We start from the raw sequence: 22,840 nt of genomic DNA, 5'->3' as shown, positions 1-22,840 counted from the left end.
AGAAAGCAAGGAAAAAAGAACTCAAAAAGACAAAAAAACAATTTCTTTTGTTATGTATTTTAACTAAAAAAACAAATACATTAAAAAAATAAATAAAATTAAAGTAAATCATTAGAAAATAACTCTTAAAAAACACCACTGATTTTAAACATTTAAGTTCTCAAACTAAGGGATCGTATTCACTTTGCATTTTTTGTATATATTACAGTAGAAGCCACGGTGCTTAATTTGACATATTTAAGTAATAAAAATGACTATTCAGCTACTACTTGCACATATCTTTGCTGGAATCTGATCTCAAAGTCTGTATTAAAGTGCATTTTATTACAAATTTCTTTTGCAGAATTCTTGACAGCAATCCAGTTTGGGGGTTTTTGTTGTTTGCACACTAGCCATATGTGTGTACCTGTGTAGGGTTAAATGGCAGCAGAATTACTCATGTATTATTCAGCCACAATGTGTTTGAATAATTAAAGATGCACATTAGCCCACTCTCTGAGGCTGGATTTAGAGGAGGCAGCAGAAATCTTTCATCCATCAGATTCTCGCCGTTAAGTCAACCAGAATTTGTGAAAAACAACTTCTGTTTTTGTGTCTTTCACACAAACATTGTGAAACATCAGAAACACTAAACAGCCATACAAAACTGAAACTAAAAAATATCTCATACTATCTCACAGGTAAATCTTTAGTCCTCATATGTCTGTATTTTCTGCAGACGAGCCTTCCAGGAGTACTACCAAGAGCATCTGGAATACGCCTGCCCCACTGAGGACATCTACCTGGAGTGAGAAATGTTGCCATGACAACCTTCTTCCTCCACAGCTTGTGTATGTTCATCAATTTTGCCACCAGAGGGCATTGTCAGTGGGGATTTTCTTTTTTCGCTCCATTGTAAAATACTCTTCTGTCCCTCTAAACCTGGGATCTTCATTTCTACAGTATGCTAGACATCTGACTGATTTCCTTCATCCCTTTCTCTTTGTTTATTTCCATGATCTCAATGGATTGATTGCCTGTTTAGTTAATCTTTTTCTATGATATAAAAATTAAGATGCTGAGCACCTGTTTATTTCAAGATTCTTCTTTTGAGATGAAAACAATGTACCTACTACTGCTGTATCACTTTTCAATGCATGGCTAGTAGGATTACTGCACACAGACACACCAAGAAATACACATATCCAAGTGAATGGCAAGCAGCTCAACAATCAGTAAAGGAATGGTGTCGAATCAAGACGTCGGCGTTTGAGTTAACTGTATATATGTTTTTGTTCAATACTGAAAAACAGGTCATTTAATTTATACTTATAGTGACATTGGAGCAAAGTAGAGAGAGACAGAGAGTACGGCGAGCGGTCCTTGGTCCAAGCTTACCCCTGTGTTGTGTACAAATCGTAGTGTGTTGTAAATACATGTATAGAGAGTAGACATTCAGGCGCCTCATTCAGACTAATTAAGAAATGCTCACAGTTGAGACTGAAGGTGGGAAATTTTGTTCTTGCTTTTGATGTATCGCCCTGACAGGATTAACTGCAGTTTTCAGAGAGGTTCGATGAGTTGACTTCAGATGAACTTTGAATGTCATTTGCTCTGCAGATATATTCATTTTGGATTTAGGGACAGTAACTCTCAGCAAATCTGAACGACAGAGCAAATTTACTTCCCTCCTGTTCTCAAAGTTGCACTGCTCTTAGAGCTTCAATAGCAAGTCATCCAGCTGGTACAGTTGCAAAATATTAGATCAGTGTGTGCTTTATATGGCTGATGCCACTTTTAGATGAAAGAAAGCTAAGGCCCTCTGAAAAGCCATATTCTCACATCTCTGACTGTTTAACTCTGCCTTTCAGTGCTTTCCTGGTCTCCATTTCAGTTTCAATGAGGAAAAAGGAATGACTAGATCGATTGATAGGGGAGTGTCCTGCTGATACGTGGTATTCCAGTGGAGTCAAACCTTTAAAATGTCAGATTTACACTTTTGTTAATGGTTGGGCATTTATCTAATGTTTAAGCATGGTGAACAAGGAGAGTGATGCGTTTCCACGTTTAATTATACCTTCATTCACCTGTCACACAATAGGTGAATGAAGGAGGTTGGAGCGTCAAACCACGGCTTGCAGTCAAGCACCTTATATGGAGGTGGGAGTAGCTGAAGCCCACCTCCCCAATCACCCCCATTGTTCTCTCTGACACTGTTTAGCATCTTTTTATGCTGCTTTCAGTCAGTCCAGCAGAAAAAACACATCCTATTTGCAGGATTTCAGTGTTAAAGATTCACTGAAAGTTGACATGGCAGGAGAGAGGGTATTATCTACATATGTATTGCTGTCAGTTAGATCGTGTATATACAATAGCAAATCTATGATAGTGCTGTGTCCTTTATGTTGAGTATGTTATGAAAATGAATATGTACATGAATTAAAAAGAAGTTTAAAAAAGATCACGAGCAGATGAAAACCCCTGAAAGAAAAACACACAAATATCTGTGATCTGCAATAATTTTATTTCAGTGTCTTTTCATGTTTTAACACACGGTGTAATCTCAGTCCGTCACACAGCTGGCATTCAGGTTCCTGAAGACTCCATAACTCTCTACAAACAGGCTTCAGCAGCAGCACGTTTAGGGCACATTTGTGAAATGTGACATCACTAGTGTGTGACACACAACCAAACTACTGACCAATCTGCTGTTAGAGCTGAATAGTGACTCAGTCAGCTGCCACTGGAAAACTATTATTGTGTCTTGCCGATTATAGTAATCGCATTTGAGCTCCAACAGTGTGACCCATCTCTGATCTGTATCTACTTGCCTCTGATTCTGTTTTTCTATCTTGTTACAGCCTAGTTAAAATACTTCTTTTCACACAGCTACACAAGAGCAACCACTGAAGATCTAGTCCAATATAGCCGCTCAGAAGTACTTCAACAGTTAAATCAACTTTTGACTTTATTACTTTAACAGGATTCTTCACTGTATACCTAGAGCAAAAGAGTATGTGACAGAACAAACATATCTTATCTTGTATCTTTGAAAACAAGGACTTGTAAAGTTCAAGGGAAAACAAAGAAAAAAAAATCATTCGCCTTGTCATGGGTTTGGTCTTATGAATAAAATATATGCTTGATGTCTGAACCTTTATTGTTGTCCTCATTGTTTGGTTAAATCCTAATTGTGTGAGTGAAAAGGGCTTACAAAGAATTCCCGAAGTGGAAATAAATAAAATAAAATACTCAAAGCATAGAAGAGAGAAAATACAGTACACTGTTAAACATTATTTCTGAATCGAGACAGTATTAAATCTTGGAAGATCATCTCCTCACTAAGGAAGCACATTGCCTGTACACTGCTTCTTAATTTCTAGCAATTAAAACTCCACTCTCTACAAGAGAGCAGCACTGCAGTTCAACTTTCCCTTTCTTTATTGTCATTAGGAGCTGCAGCAATGTTTCTCATCAACAATTACAGCAGCTAGGTTTGGGGCTACACTCAGGGTTGCAGCAAGGCTCGAGGCTGGGGTGTCATGGCTACTGGACGGACTCACGCGCAGACAGTTCTTTCTTAGAGAACAAAAGGAGATTTATTTACAACAGGGATCACCTCAGTGCTATATATATGGACAGTGAGTTGGGAGGGGGGTCCAGGGCTCCAGGGAGAGAAGGGGGGGGGGGGGGGGTAATCCACACACACGCTTCCTCTTCCACACAGTCACCGCCACAGCTCCTCCGCACACATGCACTCCTCTTCAGCCGCACTCGCTCCAAAACTCCACACACGCTGCCACACCCGGGCAGGTCCCATGATTTGGTCCAGAAGATAGATATCTACACACAAAAGTTAGCGTTAGTTCCACAGCAAAATACATACAGGGGATTCTTTTGATAGTGCCGAGAGCACGAACTCAGGAGGTTCAACGTTCCAGTGGTGAGCTGCTCTGTGCCACTGCCTTAAATAGCAGCTGGGGAAATCAGCCAGATCAGCAGCAGGTGGACACAATCACACAGGTGCGTGGGCCAAGAGCGATAGCTCGTAACGAGCTCCAGCCAGGCAGAGAGGAGGAGGAGAGACAAAGAAAACAAAAACGAACAACAACAACAACAAAACCTGTAGCCAGCGTGAGCCAACCAGAGAGACACGGGGACCGTGACATGGGGTCTTTTCCTTTTGCCATTTGGCTCTCTCCAAACACCATGGAGGATTCAAATTGCTCCTCCTTAATTGTCTTGACCTGTTGCAGCACAGATTGGATGTCAGATTCATCTACTGATAGAGGATAGAGCTCACATGGGTCAGCCTCCAGATCAAATATCAGAGGAGGGTCGTGAGTCTTGCGCAATGCTGAGCAGTCTTTGTCTGGTGTAGTACTGCTATGGAAAGCACCTGATGTAGAAAGGTGAACAAGCAGGAGTCAAGACCAGCTAAAGTTTGACAGTGTGCGCATGTAATAATTAATAAGTACCTTGTGTATAGAAGTGGGCCTTGTATTTTCCCAGCCTTACAGCAAACAGGCCATAGTCTTCACTGGGATTTACAGGATAGAACATCACGGTCTCCCTTTTACTCTGTAAAACACAGAGAAAATACACACATGAGCTTGGTTTTTTCATTATTTGACTTTTTGCACAACTTTAAATACAATGCTCCCACCTTTCCTTGTTTAACAAGGATATCTGTCATATCGACCCCGTCCAGCATCACCTGTGGTAGTTCAGCTCCTGCCAGGCGCGCCAATGTGGGGAGGATATCTAGAGTGCTGGCCATCTCATGTGTAACACCTTCAAACAATTTGTTCAAAAAAAGAACCACTAAAGGCTACATTTTTGTTTTCATTATAGTATACTTTGATGCTGGAAAAAGAGAGAGGCAATGCTCATGGAATAAACAAACAAACAATGCTTTCAGATTAGGTTTATAAACAGTTTTCAAAAAAACTTACCTTCAGAACTATATTAATTATTATTGGCATTGATTCAACAGGGTGCTGCAAACAGTCTTCAGAGGTTCTGATCGCAGAAAGGCTTTGACATTTAAACTATGCTCAATTAGTACTAAGGTGCCAAAAGTATTCCCCACACCACTGCACCACAACCAACAGCCTGAAATGCTGTATTGGCTGTAAATAGTATTTACAACAATTTCTGATCCTACCATCTGAATGGTGATCAAGTTGTCTGGCACCAAAAACCATGCAGGTAAAACTAAATGTAACCAAACTGTGTGGCAAGATCAAGGGTGGGTCAGGATTTTTTGTGTTTGAAGGATAATGTAGTCTAGACTTTTTGCAGACGGCTAAAATGTCCCGACCTGGCTTGATGGTCCCTGGCCAGTAGGCGATGGCAGGTTCTCTCATGCCTCCCTCATATGTGGTACTTTTGCCACATTTCAGAGGACCAGCAATGCCTCCACGGGACCTGCGCATCAGTTCAGGCCTAAATGCAGAGAAAGAAAACAGACACCATTTAATAAAACATGATAAATGCAATATTATCACAAGAGTGCAAAGACTGCTAGAAACTTGACTACTGAACAGAGGAAAAATATTTTTTCTGGAGGGTGGTTAAATGTCAGCATGAGGAATTAAACTCAAAAACTCTAGTGCATTTCTCTTCATTGTTGTCTTTAAGTTATTGAATGAAATATGTCTCAGTCATACACGTCATAGTAGTCTTAAGAGTTTAAAAAAGATTGGAACTAGTGTTCTTTGATCTTTAAAGATTTAAACATAAAGAAGTCCAGTCACCTTTTTAAGCTCATTAAATGAGATACCAAAATGGAATAACAGTAAATACAGTTCACAGATTAGCAACAAATATGATAATAAACTGAAAACCAACACATTGTCTGATGTAAAGAAGACCAATGTATTGTTGATCACTCCTGTCCTCTCCAGAGTTTCCACCAGGTGGCCTACACTGGTGTCAAACTCCAACAGAGAATCCCCGTACGGACCCCTTAAAGATCGGCCAGCTGCCCCTATACCTGCATACTGGGGGTAGTGGGTGTGCTGAAGCAAGAAAACAAGTGGTTATTAGTGTTGTTAGGATTGATACTGAAATATTGATTCTTCCGATACCAGATATTTATGTTCTAGAATCAATTCCCCTATTAGAATATTGGTATTTTAGTAATTTGGGGTAAAAAAAAAAACCCTTTAGTTTATGATGGAATCCTTTCCAGCCACTAGAATCAAAAATAGTCATTGTAGGCTTAATAAGCTTAATAAAAAAAACAACTCAAAATATTTGATATTTATATTGTTTATATGTTTATTTCAAAACATAGATAATGACATATATATATAAAAAATGTTTTTAAACTTTATTATTATTTTCTATCAGTCACATTTTAAAACTCCTGTTTTAAAATGCAGGAGTTGACTATTCAGGTTTGTTTGTTTCTTGTGTAATATTTTTTCATAATTACAATAAGAAGAAGAAGTCTGATATCTGGTACTTATTATGAACATATAGTTTGAAATACAGAACTTTCGGTTTTCCAAACACATTAAGTTTTTGTTCAAAGCTTAGGTATTGGATGAGTATCGCTGATACCAGCTCTGATTTTACTTGATATGGGATAAGAAAGGAAATCAGTGGTATTGCACATCACATTGATTATTGAGGGACCAGAATCTATCCCCAAAGGACTAGAAAATTTTGAATTATCCCGATATTTACCATTTTGAAAACACATTTTTAGGCATTCAAAGAGCTGACGAACCAAAGTAGAGCTTTGATTGCATTCAATAGAAGGTTGATTTTGCACACTTTAATTCATGCATTTTTTTCAGATTGCTCTTGTTGCTCACATGTGATGGATAGTAGAGGAAGAATGGTTGTTTTTTTCTCAGCCGATGTGGTTATGAAGTTTGCTGCAAAGTCACTGTAACTCCTCTCCAGATCCAGGAAGTTGACTGGTTGTTGCTTGATGACCTCATTCTCCATTAGTGGGACGACTACGTTGCTAATATCACACAATCCATAGCACTTTATATCTGGAGGGTAACAAGTCAGATTCTTACAGGGGCCCTGGGGAAGAAAAGACAAGATAGAAAAATTAACAGACAGCAATACAGAGTGAAGAATAGTAAAGTGAATATAGCAAAGAAAAGACATTTCATGAAGCAATTTAAGTAGCACAGATTGGAAACACACTGACCATGTCATGGGAGTATGGGATCCTCAGGAAATGGTCAAAGCCCTGCTTGGTTAGAAGAAACATGCCATTATGCCCAACACCTAGATGCCACTTTCCTATGACTGCTGTAGCATAACCCAGGGGCTTTAACACTTCAGCGATGGTGGTCTCATTGAGAGGAAGACCACTTATAGATCCTGGGTAAAACACGCCTGGGTAGATTCCTGACCGGGTCTGATAGCGACCTGTCAACAATGATGCCCTTGGAAAAAGACAACAAACAAGGCAGTTAATTAACAGTGGAAAAGATAGTGGGGTCATTTTGAACACTCTTACTTCACTTAGGAAAACGGCCTAAAGAAACTCACTGCATCAATTCATCCAACAATGGAAGATGAAAAACTACAGGACATGTAGGGAAGATTTCATCACTTTGGTTGCATGTCAAAGTAAAAGTTTAGAGGCAACAACAAAAATTTCATGTGCTTAATGAAACTTGAAAATAATTAATCTTAATTCAAATATTAATTCAGTCCTCTAAGCTTTTCTTCCATCAAAGAATCACAGTAATCTTTTCTTCTTTCCCTTTAGCGGTCACCACAGCAGATCGCTTTCCTCCATCTCACCTACCACCCCCCGTCTTTAAATCTGAGCTGAAAAATCATTTTATATTCTCTCTATGCTGGTCACTCCCAATGAAAGTCTTGTTCAACGCTGCCACCTTTAGCACCATCTAATATCTTTTTGTTAGTGCCATTGATCTCAAACCACACCTCATATGAGATAATGTGTGGTTTGTGCTATCACAAATATCACAAATGAACCCTGATACTAATCTCCACCTACTCCACCCAGCCTGCTCTTTCTTCTTCACCACTTTTGTGCAAGGTCCATTGCTTTGTACGGTTAACCACAGGTATTTAAACTGATCCATGTTCATTACCTCAGATCTATCAACTCAAGCTGCAGCGATTCATTGAGAAAACCTAATTAAAAAAATATTTTTTGTTTAAATGCTTCATTTTTTAAATGTATTTTATGTGAGCTTTATTTATACAGGTAGACTCAGTGTCTTATGTAGAAATGAGACCTCTTTCGGACAAACATATTAAAACTATAACAATAAAATAAACAATAAAAGAGCAAAAATGGCTAATGTTTATGCAGTCATATCAAAAACAGGTTCTCAGCAATGATTTCACAAAGTAATTTCTATGTCTTTTAAAGTCTGCAAGTGAAATCAATTGAGAGAGCTTCTGTAATGTTTTCCATGACAACAGAGCAGAAAAGGAGAACACCTTCTTTCTGAGCTCTGTATGAACTGATGCATGGTGAATGTAATAAAGTCCAGACCACAGGCTATGACTAAACTATTTATGTGCTGGAATGTGCAGAAAATAGGTTTAAATGGTAAACTAATTTATTCAAGTCAGAGAATGTTGCATATAATTAAATTTTTACTTGATGCATAAAGTTAAAAGATTAAAACTGATAAAACAAGTTAAAAAAAAGAGAGACTTTTCCATTTGATTACATTTTGTATGATGGATTATGCAGAAAAAGTAGAATTGGGCTGAAAGATCTATTGCTTTATTACCTATTCAGGTTGTAAATCGTGTAATTAAGTAACTAAGTAATTAATTACTTTTGAAAATAAGTAATCAGTAAATTAACGGGATTACTTTTTTGGGGAAGTAATCAGTAATTAGTTACTGATTACTTTTTTCAAGTAACTTGACCCTGCTTGTTACTGTAACCACCATTAAACATTTATAGTGGAAAAAGCTGGCAGGAGTCCTACATCAAACCACCTTATCATCAATCAAATCTAAGTAAAGCTGTAGAAGTCACAATAATATATGCAGATGAAATGTTAACTTAGTCTTAGTCTACAATGTTTAAATTACAGGCTGTCAGCAGCTGTCCTATCTTATATGGCAGCAATACCTGCAACAAGCATTGGGTGGGGGTACATGGAGTGTACGAGACCATACTTATTTGAAGGCTTAAGTAACATTATTTTGGATTTTTAGATGATAGAAAGTATAAATATAATATGAATTAAGTTATATTAATACTTACAAATATAGAAATTAAAAGGTTTCTTTGTCTCATCCTGCAGCACAATACAATTATACATGGGCGACTAAAACTCTGAGCCACAAACCTGGGGCTGTTAGATTGAACACTGGAATATTGTTGATATTGATTATTAATACATTATTAATACACTATTTTTTTCTGCAGCAGGAAACATTGCATCAAAGCACAGGACTACAGCATTATTTGTAGTTGAATGAAGTTGCCAGGTGATTTGAACTTTGATGTTCTCTGATGCCACCGTTATCTCACCCGTCATAAACATTTCCTGTTTTTGACACGTCTCAGTATTTTTTTAGCCCTCTTTCTCAGTTTCTCCCAAGTCTTCCCACTTTTCTGTTGATTTTTTTCTTAATTAAATTAAAATATATATATATATTTATTTTATTTATTTATTAATTTACTGAAGTTTTCGATCTTCCATTTCTCAAACCAAGAATACTCAGTTTTAGAAGAAAGTTATCCCTCTCCCATTTTAATAATACTTTATATTACTATAGTACCTCAATAGCTATGTCAGAATCAGAATCAGAAGACTTTATTTATCCCCAAGGGGCAATTAACATACAACAGAGCAGCATGAAGTTGAAGATAAGGACAATAAGAACATAAGAGTGAGATGAAGTTAAGGACAAATTGGAAGAGAGCAATGGTGGCTGGAACTGCTAGAATAAACTGTTAGAAATGACTGACCTATAACCTTTGAAACATATCTTAAACATATGTCTCGTCAACGATATTAAGCAATTTTAAGCCAGGAGGAACATTTGTGTCATGAGGTTCAGAATCAGTTTTTTTGCAAAGATGCGTTTATATATGTTTTAATTATGAATGTAAAATGTTCATTGGCATTAAAAGAATCTCTTTTTCAAGAATGTAGACCAAGAGGACAGCAGAAACCGCAATAAATATAACATAACAGTTCTACAAAGATATTAAGTGGATTAATGCAGAACTATTTAATGCACAATATATACAATAACGCAGTCTACCATTAAAATGACTTATTTATTAATGAGCCCATTAATAATTTGTCAGTTACAACTTTAAAGAATAATTTAGGATCAAATCGACTTGAAAAACAAAACAAAACAAAAAACAATAAATAAATGAATAACAGAACCTTTTGAACATACTTACGGCCACTTTCATCACTTTAAAGTTAAAAAAAAAAAGACTGTTGAGCCAAGTCTCGTATTGATTTCTGTTTTATTCACAAACGCAAACAGTCAGTACTGATTACACTGGTACCTGGACGGGCTGCACACGGGGCAGGTGCTGTAAAAATCTGTGAATTGGAGTCCTTCAGCTGCCAGTCGGTCCAGGTTGGGAGTGAGTGAACTGGGATGTCCGTAACAGCCCAAGTCCCCGTAACCCAAATCGTCAGCGAAGATGAGGACGAAATTCGGCGGTGAAGCCGAGCAGGTGCACAAAAGAATAATGCCGAAAAATGTGAAGCGGCCGGATACCATCCTGTTCTGACTGATAGTAAGGAAGCGTCAGATCCCTAAAAATAGTGATGCGCGGATCGATACTGGAATATCGATTCTTCCGATAGCAAATATTTGTGTTCTAGACTCAATTCTTATTTCAAAATATCAATATTTCAGAAATTTGTGGTAAATTTGTAATTTGTGATTAATAGGAACACAGTGGAAAGTAACTATATTATTGGGACTGTATAAATGCATCACGGCTCACGTGTGCTCTTCACTCAGTTGATAACCACAAGAGGAGTCGTGTGTGGGCCTGTTGCAGCTCTACAAACAACCAAAACGCGGTTTTTGAAACATTTTGCAAGGCCACAAACCTTGTCAAACACAAACAAAAGTAAATTATAATATCAGAAAATGATGATGAGGCAAACTGAGGGAGGAGGAGAGGGACAGGAGCTGCTAGTCCTTTTGCACCATCCAGCTATAGAGAGAGAAAATGTGAAGCTGCTGGTGACATGTAGACCTGTAGTATAGAGGTGGGTAGATCGATCCAAATATCGATAGTATTGATACCAACATTGGTATCAGTATCAGAGCTATACTAACGCTGTTCGATACTTTGTTTCTATCCTCAAAGTCCAGTATGTATCCCACTGTCCATCCAAATGAATGTGGCAGCTGATTTTCTGATGATGATAGAGAGTACCAGGAGCTATTTTTTATGTATTCTCACATGTTTCTGTGAGGTGGACAGGAAACCAAAAGTGCGACTCTACCTGCATGTAATCAAGCTGGCATCATGTGAAAAGAAGAAACGAATGGTATGGGAGCATTTAATATGTGCTGTATGTTCTGCATACAGACAACTGTGCGTGTGAGTCTGTGTGTGAGGAAGAAGGTAATGTTTTTGATAGTGATGGAGGGAAGTCGGAATGGAGGTTAGAAAGCTAGTCCCAGTAACATAAAATTGTTACATTTTACACAATGGAGTTTAGGAAAGTCTAGGGTTAGGCAAGCATTGTTTGATCAAGTCATTATGAACTTCTCAGAAGTCCTCATACACAATGGTGTGTGTGATATGTCTATCAGTTAGCTTGCGTGCTGTCTTGCACCATTGTTGCCATCTTAGGGAACTAGATACTTTGCTTTATCATTCACTTTCACATCTCTGTACAGTGCTAACCTAAGGGAGAAACAAGCTGTTGGATGATGGATAAACAAAAAAAAACAACAGTCAGTGAGAGATTTTGAAAAAGTACCTTGCTGCAGCAGCTCTCTTCATCTAATCTTCTCCAACACAGAGCACTCTAACAATCTCTGCAGGGAACAACAACCCTGGAAGGAGGCAGCGATGCCGCTGCTTTTCCGTCAAACATGTTCATGTTATATTTAAGACAAAAAGAAAAATCTAGCCAAGGTGTCATGCTCAGCTTAGGTAAACAATGAGTCAGTCATTAGTCTGGTAGAGCTAATGGAGCATCTACACCCTACAGCAAAAATCATTAGAAGCAAATATTCAGTAATGACTGGTATACGTTTGCCACAACTAATAATAAATTTGAGGGTGTTTTCCAGACCCATCTAATTGTTGTCCATGAGTTACAGAGAAGAAGCAGGAGAGCCACTATGGATAAATGGTAAATGGCCTGTATTTGTATAGCGCTTTTTACTAGTCCCTAAGGACTCCAAAGTGCTTTACACATTCAGTCATCCACCCATTCACACACACGTTCACACACTGGTGATGGCAAGCTACATTGTAGCCACAGCCACCCTGGGGTGCACTAACAGTCTATGCACTACACAGGCTGCCTGCATTGTCTTTTAGTAAAAGACAACTGCTCTGACCTTTTATTGCGAGTAAATGAAAAAGAGTATGTGACAGAACAACATATCTGATCTTGTATCTTTCAAAACAAAGACTTGTGAGTTTCAACGGAAACAAAAAAATCATTCGCCTTTTCATGGGTTTGAAAATACATCTTGAAAATATATGATTGATGTCTGAAACTTTATTGTTGTCTTCATTGTTTAGTTAACTCATGATGTTATGAGTGAAAAGAACTTACCAAGAATTCCTTGAGTGGAAATTAGAAATCAAATAAAACAATACTCATAGCACAGAAGAAAGATGATACAGTACACTGTTAAACATTAGTTATAATTTCAACAGTATCAAATTTGAGACAATCATCTCCTCACTAAGGGAGCGCATTTACTTTACATTCATTTTCCATTTCCAGTAATTAAAACTCTCCACAGGAGAGCAGCACTTTAGTCCAACTTTCCCTTCCATTGTCAAGCTGCAAAAGTTTTTCTCATCAACAATGACAGCAGCTAGGTTTGGGGCTACACTCAGGGTTGCAGCACGGCTCGAGGTTGGGGTCTGTTCCTTTTGCCACTTGGCTCTCTCCAAACACCATGGAGGATTCAAATTGCTCCTTAACTGTCTTGACCTGTTGCAGCACAGATTGGATGTCAGGTGTATCTACTGGCAGAGCATAATGCTCACATGGGTCAGCCTCCAGATCAAATATCAGAGGAGGGTCATGAGCCTTGAAGACTGCTGTTTCTGGGCAGTCTTTGTCTGGTGTAGTACTGCTGTGGAAAGCACCTGATGTACAAACATGAACAAGCAGGAATTAAGACCAACTAAAACTTGACAATGTGAACTTGCAATATTCAAAATATGACACGTAGTACCTTGGGTATAGAAGTGAGCCTTGTATTTTCCCAGCCTTACAGCAAAGAGGCCATATTTTTCACTGGGATCTACAGGGTAGAACATCATGGCTTCCCTTTTACTCTTTAAAACACAGAGAAAATACACAAATGAGCTTGGTTTTTCCATTATTTGACTTTTTGCACAACTTTAAAAACAATGCTCCTACCTTTCCTTGTTTAACAAGGATATCCGTCATATCGACCCCATCCAGCATCACCTGTGGTAGTTCAGCCCCTGCCAGGTGCGCCAATGTGGGGAGGATATCTAGAGTGCTGGCCATCTCATGCGTAACACCTTCAATAGATTTGTTCATAAGAAAAAAAACACAGCAATCACTAAAAGGCTACATGTACATAAATTATTTTTAATCAGTGTTGGGGAGTAACGGGATACATGTACCGCCATTACGTATTTAAAATACAAAATATGAGTAACTGTATTCCGTTACAGTTACCGTTTAAAAAGGTGGTATTCAGAATACAGTTACTTTGTTGAAATAGAGATTACACGGCTGTCTTTTCCTGTTTCATATGTTAGGCTGTCCCTGCTCTATTTTTGGTAATTCGACGCCGGTGAAAACCCAAACAAAACACAAAACTGTGTCTCAATCTCGTGGCCTCGTGAAGGCAATAGGCGGAGTGTTACAGGCATAGCCCTAAATAATGTAGCCTCATGGGCATTATAGCCCAGTTGTAAGTAAGCTATTAAGACTTGACTGTACACTGTGTTCATGTTTTCCTCCAAAACAATAAGTTTCATTGGAGCAGCCTTTCAATGCCTCTCTCTGTCTCACACTGGCAAAGTTGACCCAAAAAACAAAGTAAAGCTACTTTTTGGTTACGGGCCTGACACGGAACCAACATATTTGCCAGAGGTCCCTTTACTATGGTTTGGAGCCGTGGAACTGTTTTATATACGCGCTGAATAGTTTTCTATACGAAAATGTCCACCCTACTGTCACTCATTTTATATTAAGATTTAAAAATCTAGTTGGTATTGATGTGGCGAGTATCCTTTAGTAATAGTAATAATTCACACAGCAATAGTACATTCAAGTAGTTGTAAAAAGCTTGATAATATATTAAGTAATCCAAAGTATTCAGTATACGTTACTCTCATTGAGTAACGTAACGGAATACGTTACAAAATACATTTTGAGGCATGTATTCTGTAGTGGAATACATTTCAAATGTCACCTTCCCAAAACTGTTTTTAATTAATGGTAATATACTTTGATACTGAAAAAAAGAGATGCAATCTTATTATTGAAATAGGGTTAGGTGAGCTGCAGAAAGGTGCGATAAAGAGGGTGCGTAAGAAGTACGTCAAGCTGTCCATACCTGGGGTCTTGGAAACTGCCAAGCAAAGAGTCACAGCCTTGCCCAGCCACTTGAAGAGGTATACCAAAGAAATAGAAAGCAGGAGAATAAACCAGCTGTTCTCCACAGAACCATCCAAGGTGTACTCTCATTGGCAGGGGAATAATATGGGAACAGTTCCACCAAGGCTGGAGAAGGACCAATACTGGAAGAGCATGTGGGAAAATGACGCAACCCATAATGGAAATGCTCACTGGCTAGAGGATCCAAGAGCAGACCACAGCAACCTCCCTGAACAGGGACCAGTAACCATCACAGTGGCAAACATCCAAGATTGGGTCTCCAGTACGAACAGCTGGACAGCACCAAGCCATGACATGGTTCATGCCTATTGGCTGAAAAAGCTGACTGTACTACATGAGCATGTGGCAATACAAATGAACCAGCTACTAGTTAATGAGACATACCCAGAATGGCTAACTCATGGCTGGACAGTCCTGATCCCCAAGGACATCCAGAAGAAATGAGTCCCATCCAACTCCCAGCGAACAACCAATGACGAGACTGGATATGGATACCAACTATGGAATGAAGCATCGTCAGCCACCTCCTCTACATGGATGATATCAAGCTGTATGCCAAGAGGGAATGAGACATCGATTCACTGATCAACACCACCAGGAACTACAGCAAGGACATCGGAATGTCGTCCAGATTGGGGAAGTGTAGTCGGATGGTAACAAAGGCTACGTTCACACTGCAGGTCTTAATGCTCAATTCAGATTTTTTGATCAAATCCGATCTTTTTGTCTTCTTGTTAACACTACAAATAAAATGTGACAGCAAACGCGCTCTAGTGTGAACCCTCAAAGCAGCCCACATGCGCAAAAGAAGACGTCACACACAACGCGCTCTGTTTAGACCCAGAGCAAACAGTATTGTTTGACTGATGACCCTTAATATAAAGACTTTGGACTTGATATTATTTCCCAATTTTTGCTTTAAGTTATTTTGTTATTTACATAATAATGTAAATAACCTAATAATTATCCTTATTGCTGTTTTAGAGAGGAGCGGTGCTTCAAAGGATAGTTGCAGATTTCTGTCAGAATCTGCAGATTATATAGTATAAATAAAATGTTCACGTTTCTCCAACGTTGTCTTCCCAACAGTTTCACTGACATCTACGCTGGATGGCCAGGAAGTGTTCGCGATGTCTTATCGGGTGCTTCTCCGGCGCTGATAATTGGCGTCTGTCTGGTGTCAGTGACATAAAAGATGGATTTAATGCGACTTGACCATTCAAACAGCGGTCGCTTTCTAAAACATCGGATATGTATTGGATTTAGTACCACATACGAAAGTGACCCAGATTGGATTTGAAAATATTGGATTTGTGCCATTCACACTGTCATACCATGATCGGATATGGGTCTCATAGGGTCAAAAAAAATCAGATTTGATGCGCTTTCGCCTGCAGTGTAAACATAGCCAAAGACAGGGAAGCTTGTTAGAAGTGAGGAGATCAAACTACCAGAAGGCAATGATGCAGAGATCGAGGATAGCTACAGGTACCTGGGCATCCCACAGGCAAATGGATATCACAAAGAAGCCACTAGAAAAGCTACAACCACCAAGTACCTGCAAAGGGTCAGGCAAGTCCTGAGGAGCCAGCTGAACGGTAAGAACAAGAACAAGAACAGACTACCAACACCAATTCCCTGCCTGTGATCAGGTACCCTGCTGGGATTATAAGCTTGCCAAAAGAGGAGATAAAAGCCACTGACATCAAGACGAGGAAACTCCTGACCATGCATGGAGGATTTCATCCCAAGTCCAGCACCCTGAAACTGTATGCTAAGCAGAAGGAAGGAGGGCGGGGATTAGTGAGTGTCAGTACCACAATCCAGGATGAGACAATGAAGAGGAGGAACCATCATGGAATGACAGGCCCTTGCACGGTATGTACCACAGGCAAATATAGGAAGTGGCTGACATACAGAAATCCTATCAGTACCCAAATCCTACTCTCAGCACAAGATCCATAGAAGCATAGCGGCTTGGCTCTACCACACCAGGCAAGACCCCAGGTGCAGGCTGTGTAAAGATGCCCCTGAGACAATCCAGCAAATAACAGCAGAGTGCAAGATGCTAGCAGGCAGAGCACAGTCCTAGGAACAGCAAAGTCAAGTCAAGTATTTTTTATTTTTTTTTAAACCATTCTTTATAAATCTACAGATGACTGTGTAGAAAAATCCCTGCAGATCAGTAGTTCATGAAATACTCAGAGCAAGCTGTCTGGCACCAACAACCACACCATCTTTCTGCTTTAGAATATGGTCAGCAGTAACAGGTAAAAATAAATGTACTCAAACTGAGGTCTGTGTGGCAAGATCAAGGATGAGTCAGGATTTTATTTATTTATTTTTTTTAGTTTGAAGCAGGATGTAGTCTGGAGTTTTTGCAGACCACTAAAATGTCCCGACCTGGCTTGATGATTCCCGGCCAGTAGGCGATGGCAGGTTCTCTCATGCCTCCCTCATATGTGGTACCTTTGCCACATTTCAGAGGACCAGCGTTGCCTCCACGGGACATACGCATCAGTTCAGGCCTACATGTAGAGAAAGAAAAAAGATAAATGCAATATCGCAAGAATGCAAAGATTTCTAGGAACTTGACTACTGAACAGAGTAGGGTGGTTAAATGTCAGCATGAGGAATTAAACTCCAAAACTCTAGTGCATTTCAGTCTTCATTGTTGTCTCTAAGTTATGTCTGGTAGTTTTAAGAGTTTGAAAAGAAGGCAACTGGACTTCTTTAATCTTTTAATTTCTAAATGTTAAGAAGTCCTGAAAACTAACCCATTGTCTGATGTAAAGAAGACCAATGTGTTGTTGATCACTCCTGTCCTCTCCAGAGTTGCCATCAGGTGGCCTACAGTGTTGTCAAACTCCAACAGGGAATCCCCAAACGGACCCCTTAAAGATTGTCCAGCTGCCCCTATACCTGCATACTGGGGGTAGTGGGTGTGCTGAAGCAAGAAAACAAGTGATTATTAGTGTTGTTTGAAATATTGACTCTTTCAATGCCGCATATTTATATTTTAGAAGTGACTGATCATATTAAAATACTGAAATTTGAGTAATTGGGGATTTTTTTAAATGACTAATCCAAACATATGGGAAAGTAACTAGTATCTATCTACAGAGGACTAGGAAATGTTTAAATTATCCCAATTTAAAAACTCAGACATGCACAGTAGTTGATATTTACCATTATGAAAACACATTTTTAGGCATTGATTGCACTCAAAGGTTGATTTTGCACACTTTAATTCATGCATTTTCTTCAGATTGCTCTTGTTGCTCACATGTGATGGATAGTAGAGGAAGAATGGTTGTTTTTTCTCAACCGATGTGGTTATGAAGTTTGTTGCAAAGTCACTGTAACTCCTCTCCAGATCCAGGAAATTGACTGGTTGTTGTTTGATGACCTCATTCTGCATTAGCGGGACGGTTACAGTGTTAATATCACACACTCCATAGCACTTTATATCTGGAGGGAAACAAGTCAGATTCTTACAGGGGCCCTGGGGAAGAAAAGACAAGATAGCAAAATTAACAGACAGCAATACAGAGTGAAGAATAGTAAAGTGAATATAGTAAAAAAAAAAAAAAAAAAAAAAAAAAGACATTTCATGAAGCAATTTTAAGTAGCAGACTGGAAACACACTGACCATGTCATGGGAGTATGGGATCCCCAGGAAATGGTCAAAGCCCTGCTTGGTTGGGAGAAACATGCCATTATGCCCAACACCTAGATGCCACTTTCCTGTGACTGCTGTGGCATAACCCAGGGGCTTTAACACTTCAGCGATGGTGGTCTCATTGAGAGGAAGACCACCTATAGATCCTGGGTACAACACACCTGGGTAGATTCCTGACCGGGTCTGATAGCGACCTGTCAACAATGATGCCCTTGGAAACAACCAACAAGCAAGGCAGTTAATTAACAGAGCAGTGGAAACATTTAAAGGCAACTAGGCAGCTATCGATTATTTTAGTAACTGAGTAATCTATTTATTATTCCATTGATTAATCGAGTAGTTGGATAAGAAATACTTTTGTCTTATTAATGAGCAATAACAAATATTCAAAAGGGACAGAGCACAGGTCTTTCAAAATGAACTGCTCATTAGTTTCCATTTTAGAAACTGCAATGTTTTCAAGTTTTACTGCATACAACATTTGTGCCATAACAGATGTATGATGGTGTAGATCAGGGGTCCCCAATCTCAGTCCATGAGGGCTGGTGTCCCTGCAGGTTTTAGATGTGTCCTTGATCCATCACAGCTGATTTAAATGGATAAATTACCTTCTCAACATGCCTTGAAGTTCTCCAGAGGCCTGGTAATGAGCTAATCATGTGATTCAGGTGTGTTGACCCAGGGTGAGATCTAAAACCTGCAGGGACACCGGCCCTCGTGGACTGAGATTGGGGAGCCCTGGTGTAGATGTTAATAATTAAGATTAATAATAGTTCAGTGCTCAGCCTAACAACCTTCAGGTCAGTGGCTCAGAGTTTTATTGCCCAAGTACATTTACATTAGCCTGTGAGAAAAGCTTTTATTTTTATATTTTAACATTTTAATGCAATGAAACGAACACAATATTTTATATAATTTCACTTTCAATCTGAAAAATGTTACGAAAGCTTGAAATTATTATGGTCTCGTATACCCCATGCCCCCCTTTAGACTCCATGTAAAACAGTACGGCCGCCGACAGCCTTCAGCACGCCGTATAATTTAACCAGTCAGGTATCAGACTAAGTTAACAGTTCATTTGCATATTTTAATACAACTTCTGCAGGCTACAAAGTTCACTTTTTATTCACGTCGGAGTTAATCAGATGCTTTGGTGAAGGACTCCCGCTAGCTTTTTTCCAGGAAAAGGTTTTAATGGTTTTAATGGTGAGTACAGGAACAGTGCTGCTGTTTTGGACACTAGAAACATGTTTTCTGTGTTTTTGTTTAAAATTGGAGGCTGTGTGGTTAATATTTGTCACAATGTTTATTTACAGACTGCCCCTAAATACGTTTGTATTGTAGGTCTGTCTTTAGTCGCGAATGTGGGTGAAACCCTCGTGTTTACATCGTTTTATACATCGCCGCCCTACAGAGCTGTTCCATTAAAAGAAGTATCAAAACAATGAATTTGTGTTGAGAATTTTAAAAAATTTAATTATTTGAATTATTCGATGAATCGTTTCAGCCCAAGAAACATTTCATGTACTTGATGAAAACAATAGCAATCTCTTCTTCTTTTGGTTGTTCCCATTAGGGGTTGTCACAGCAGATCGCTTTCCTCCATCTCACCCTATCCCTTCTGTCACACCAACCCACTGCATCTTTTCTCCTGCCTGGCATCTCCAGCTCCATCTTTAACATCCTTTATTGAAATGGTCCTCTACCCCTCACTATTCCTCATCTGAATATGTCCAAACCATTTCAACCCTGCCTAACTAACTTTAACTAATCAACTGTCTCCAAATCTGAGCTAAATATGATGATGATTTGTAATCCTGTCTGTGCTGGTCATTCCCAATGAAATCATAAGATATCTAACCGCCACTCACTCTTTTTGGTGTCACAAATATCACAAATCACCCCGATGCTCATCTCCACCCACTCCACCCTGCCTGCACTTTCTTCTTTAACACTCTTGTGTACGGTCAGTTGCTTTGGATGGTTGACCCCAGGTATTCTCCATCTTCATTACCTCTGCTCCTTGTTTTCCATGTTCACATTTCCACCCGTCTCCCGCTCATTTGTTTCTTCTGTTTTGCTTCTACTGATCACAATTCCATCTGTTACTATCATAGTCCAAGAAGACTCCTGCCTGACCTCATCTGTCAATCTATCCATCAAGGCTTCAACGATTTGAGTAACTCAAAGAACTCAATTATTTAAAAAAAGAAAATCTAATGCAATAATTTTTTTCATTTGGGTGCTTCATTTTAATTTTATTGAATCAATCTATGATGTTTATATTACAGGCTGTCCGCAGCTGTCCTACCTTATATGGCAGCAATACCTGCAAGAAGCAGGAGCATGGGGTATAGACCATACTTATTTGAAGGTTTAAGTAACATTATTTTTGGATAATTTCTATATTTTATTTTATTTTATTTATTTTTCTCACACTGCAGCCCAATAAAAATATACATGGGAGAGTAAAACTGAGCCACTGACCTAGGGCTGTTAGATTGGACACTGAATTATTATTCATATTCATTATTAATACATCATTTGAAAATTTGCTTTCTGCAGCAGGAAACGTTGCATCAAAGCACAGGGCAAACATCAGTTTGTGAGAATGCTGATATGCTCGCTTTTCTTCATTGCAGTCACGCATAGCTCATTAGCTTGCACGCTAACGCACAGATACACATACACATGAACATAAATCAAATCCATACCATCCAGGAAAAATGTCAAGATTTTTTTTCTTCCTCTTACTACAAGAAAGCTGTCATATGAACCCAATACGCAGGACCTGGGAGAAAAATCCTGAACTCAAAAACAGCTTTAATGCTGAAGAAGTATTACAAAACACACACACACACACACAACACAGAAAAAAATCCTATGTAGTTTAATGAAGTTGCCAGCTGAAACTATAAACTAGTTTCCTTTCTCTATCCAATGTCACTGTTATTTTGCCCATCATAAACATTTCCTGTTTTTGACATGCCCCAGTATTTTTTAGCCCTCCCAGGTCTTCCCACTTCTGTTAAGGTTTTTCTTTATAATCTAATTTAATCAAATTGAATTTTTTTGTTTATAAATATTTATTTGTTTGACTATTATATCTATCTATCTATCTATCTAAACTCCTCATAGAGATTAAACATTTATTTTCCAGGAAGTAGGCCAAAGGGACAGCAGAAATTGCAACAATTATGCCATAACAGTTCTATAAAGTGATTAAGTGCCCAAAAAGGGCTGGATTGATTGTAATCTAGAACACAAAGTATACACAATAACGCACGTTTTATTCACACACGCAAACAGTCAGTACTGATTACACTGGTACCTGGACGGGCTGCACACGGGGCAGGTGCTGTAAAAATCTGTGAATCGGAGTCCTTCAGCTGCCAGGCGGTCCAGGTTGGGAGTGAGTGAACTAGGATGTCCATAACAGCCCAAGTCCCCGAAACCTAAATCGTCAGCGAAGAGGAGGACGAAGTTCGGCGGTGAAGCCGAGGAGGTGCACAAAAGTAAAATACCGAAAAAGGCGAAGCGGCTGGATCCCATGCTTTTCCGTTTTTAAGTCTGACTGATAATAAGGAAGCGGCAGATCTCGTAAAAAACAAAATAGAACGTCACGTGCCAGAGGCCGGAAACGGCTGCACGCTGGTTATGTCACGGAATGCTGGGAAATGTAGTCTTAAGCATCAGATTAAACTACAACCGTTTTTGTTTTTTTTGGTTTTAATTTCTGCTTTTTAACATTTAAATTAATATACATTTTTACAACCTATTCTCCTTCATACAGCTCAACACCCAATGTGAAGACTTTTAGTTTAAAAGTTCTGCATAGTGAATTAGGTCCAGATTTAATAGGTTAACTGACTGCACACAATCACACCTTTCACAAAGGTTTTTAAATTGTTTGTCCTCAATTGATTGGCTTGAATTGATCATCTTTCGGATGACCCATTTTATTTTCAATGGAACAACAAAAGCAACAAAAATAAAAACACTAAAATACATACATACACAATCATAATTATCATTAACCAAATGACACAAAACAGTTAACACACTGCATCATACAGACACGTCCTAAGAAAGGCAGTTGAGTAATTTACTGGTTAGAGATGTTCCTCTGTCATGTTTTGTCTCCTCTTTAAAATTCTTAATCTGAGGTCTCGCGGTCGAGTTACCGTCCTCTGTGGGAAGGTTGGCTGCTGCCACTGATTCGACTTGACACCTGGTCAATTACACGAGCAAGAGGAGAAATAAATCACTGGTGCATCGCTGCAGAAGCCAGCAGTATGAGTAGAAATGAATGTCACAGCTGATTTTCTGATGTAAAGACAGTACCAGGAGCTATTTGTTT

At 39.0% G+C, this 22,840-nt stretch overlaps 3 protein-coding genes across 4 annotated transcripts in view; 1 reads left to right on the top strand and 2 right to left on the bottom strand.

The window, feature by feature from the left end:
• mapk8ip2 (mitogen-activated protein kinase 8 interacting protein 2) overlaps positions 1–3,133 on the top strand; it is a 28,038-nt gene extending 24,905 nt beyond the window's left edge. For both annotated transcript variants that reach the window (XM_085166015.1, XM_085166014.1), the window contains exon 14: positions 719–3,133. In XM_085166015.1, the coding sequence (XP_085022141.1) occupies positions 719–791 (73 nt within the window). In that variant the 3' untranslated portion in view covers positions 792–3,133. The remainder of the gene's footprint in view (positions 1–718) is intronic.
• On the bottom strand, positions 1,494–12,487 carry LOC146515645 (arylsulfatase A-like). Its single transcript, XM_085166026.1, is given in 10 exon segments — positions 1,494–3,511; positions 4,147–4,378; positions 4,458–4,560; positions 4,646–4,773; positions 5,303–5,427; positions 5,833–6,002; positions 6,807–6,842; positions 6,844–7,026; positions 7,157–7,397; positions 10,487–12,487. Coding segments are annotated over 10 exon segments (1,497 nt in total). The 5' UTR covers positions 10,708–12,487; the 3' UTR covers positions 1,494–3,453.
• A 176-nt stretch (positions 12,488–12,663) lies between these two features.
• arsa (arylsulfatase A) lies at positions 12,664–22,128 on the bottom strand. Its single transcript, XM_085166019.1, has 8 exons — positions 21,812–22,128; positions 18,451–18,691; positions 18,085–18,303; positions 17,576–17,745; positions 17,202–17,326; positions 13,563–13,690; positions 13,375–13,477; positions 12,664–13,285 (listed from the first exon to the last, which is right to left on the bottom strand). The coding sequence occupies exons 1-8, from the start codon at positions 22,030–22,032 to the stop codon at positions 12,993–12,995; spliced, it is 1,500 nt and encodes a 499-aa protein (XP_085022145.1). The 5' UTR covers positions 22,033–22,128; the 3' UTR covers positions 12,664–12,992.
• Between the last annotated feature and the right edge of the window lie 712 nt (positions 22,129–22,840).

This window comes from Neolamprologus multifasciatus, chromosome 7, assembly GCF_963576455.1.
Source record: "Neolamprologus multifasciatus chromosome 7, fNeoMul1.2, whole genome shotgun sequence".
In the NCBI taxonomy this organism is placed as follows: domain Eukaryota; kingdom Metazoa; phylum Chordata; class Actinopteri; order Cichliformes; family Cichlidae; genus Neolamprologus; species Neolamprologus multifasciatus.
The sequence above is the reverse complement of the archived record's forward strand: the minus strand, read 5'-3'. Positions and strand labels throughout refer to the sequence as shown.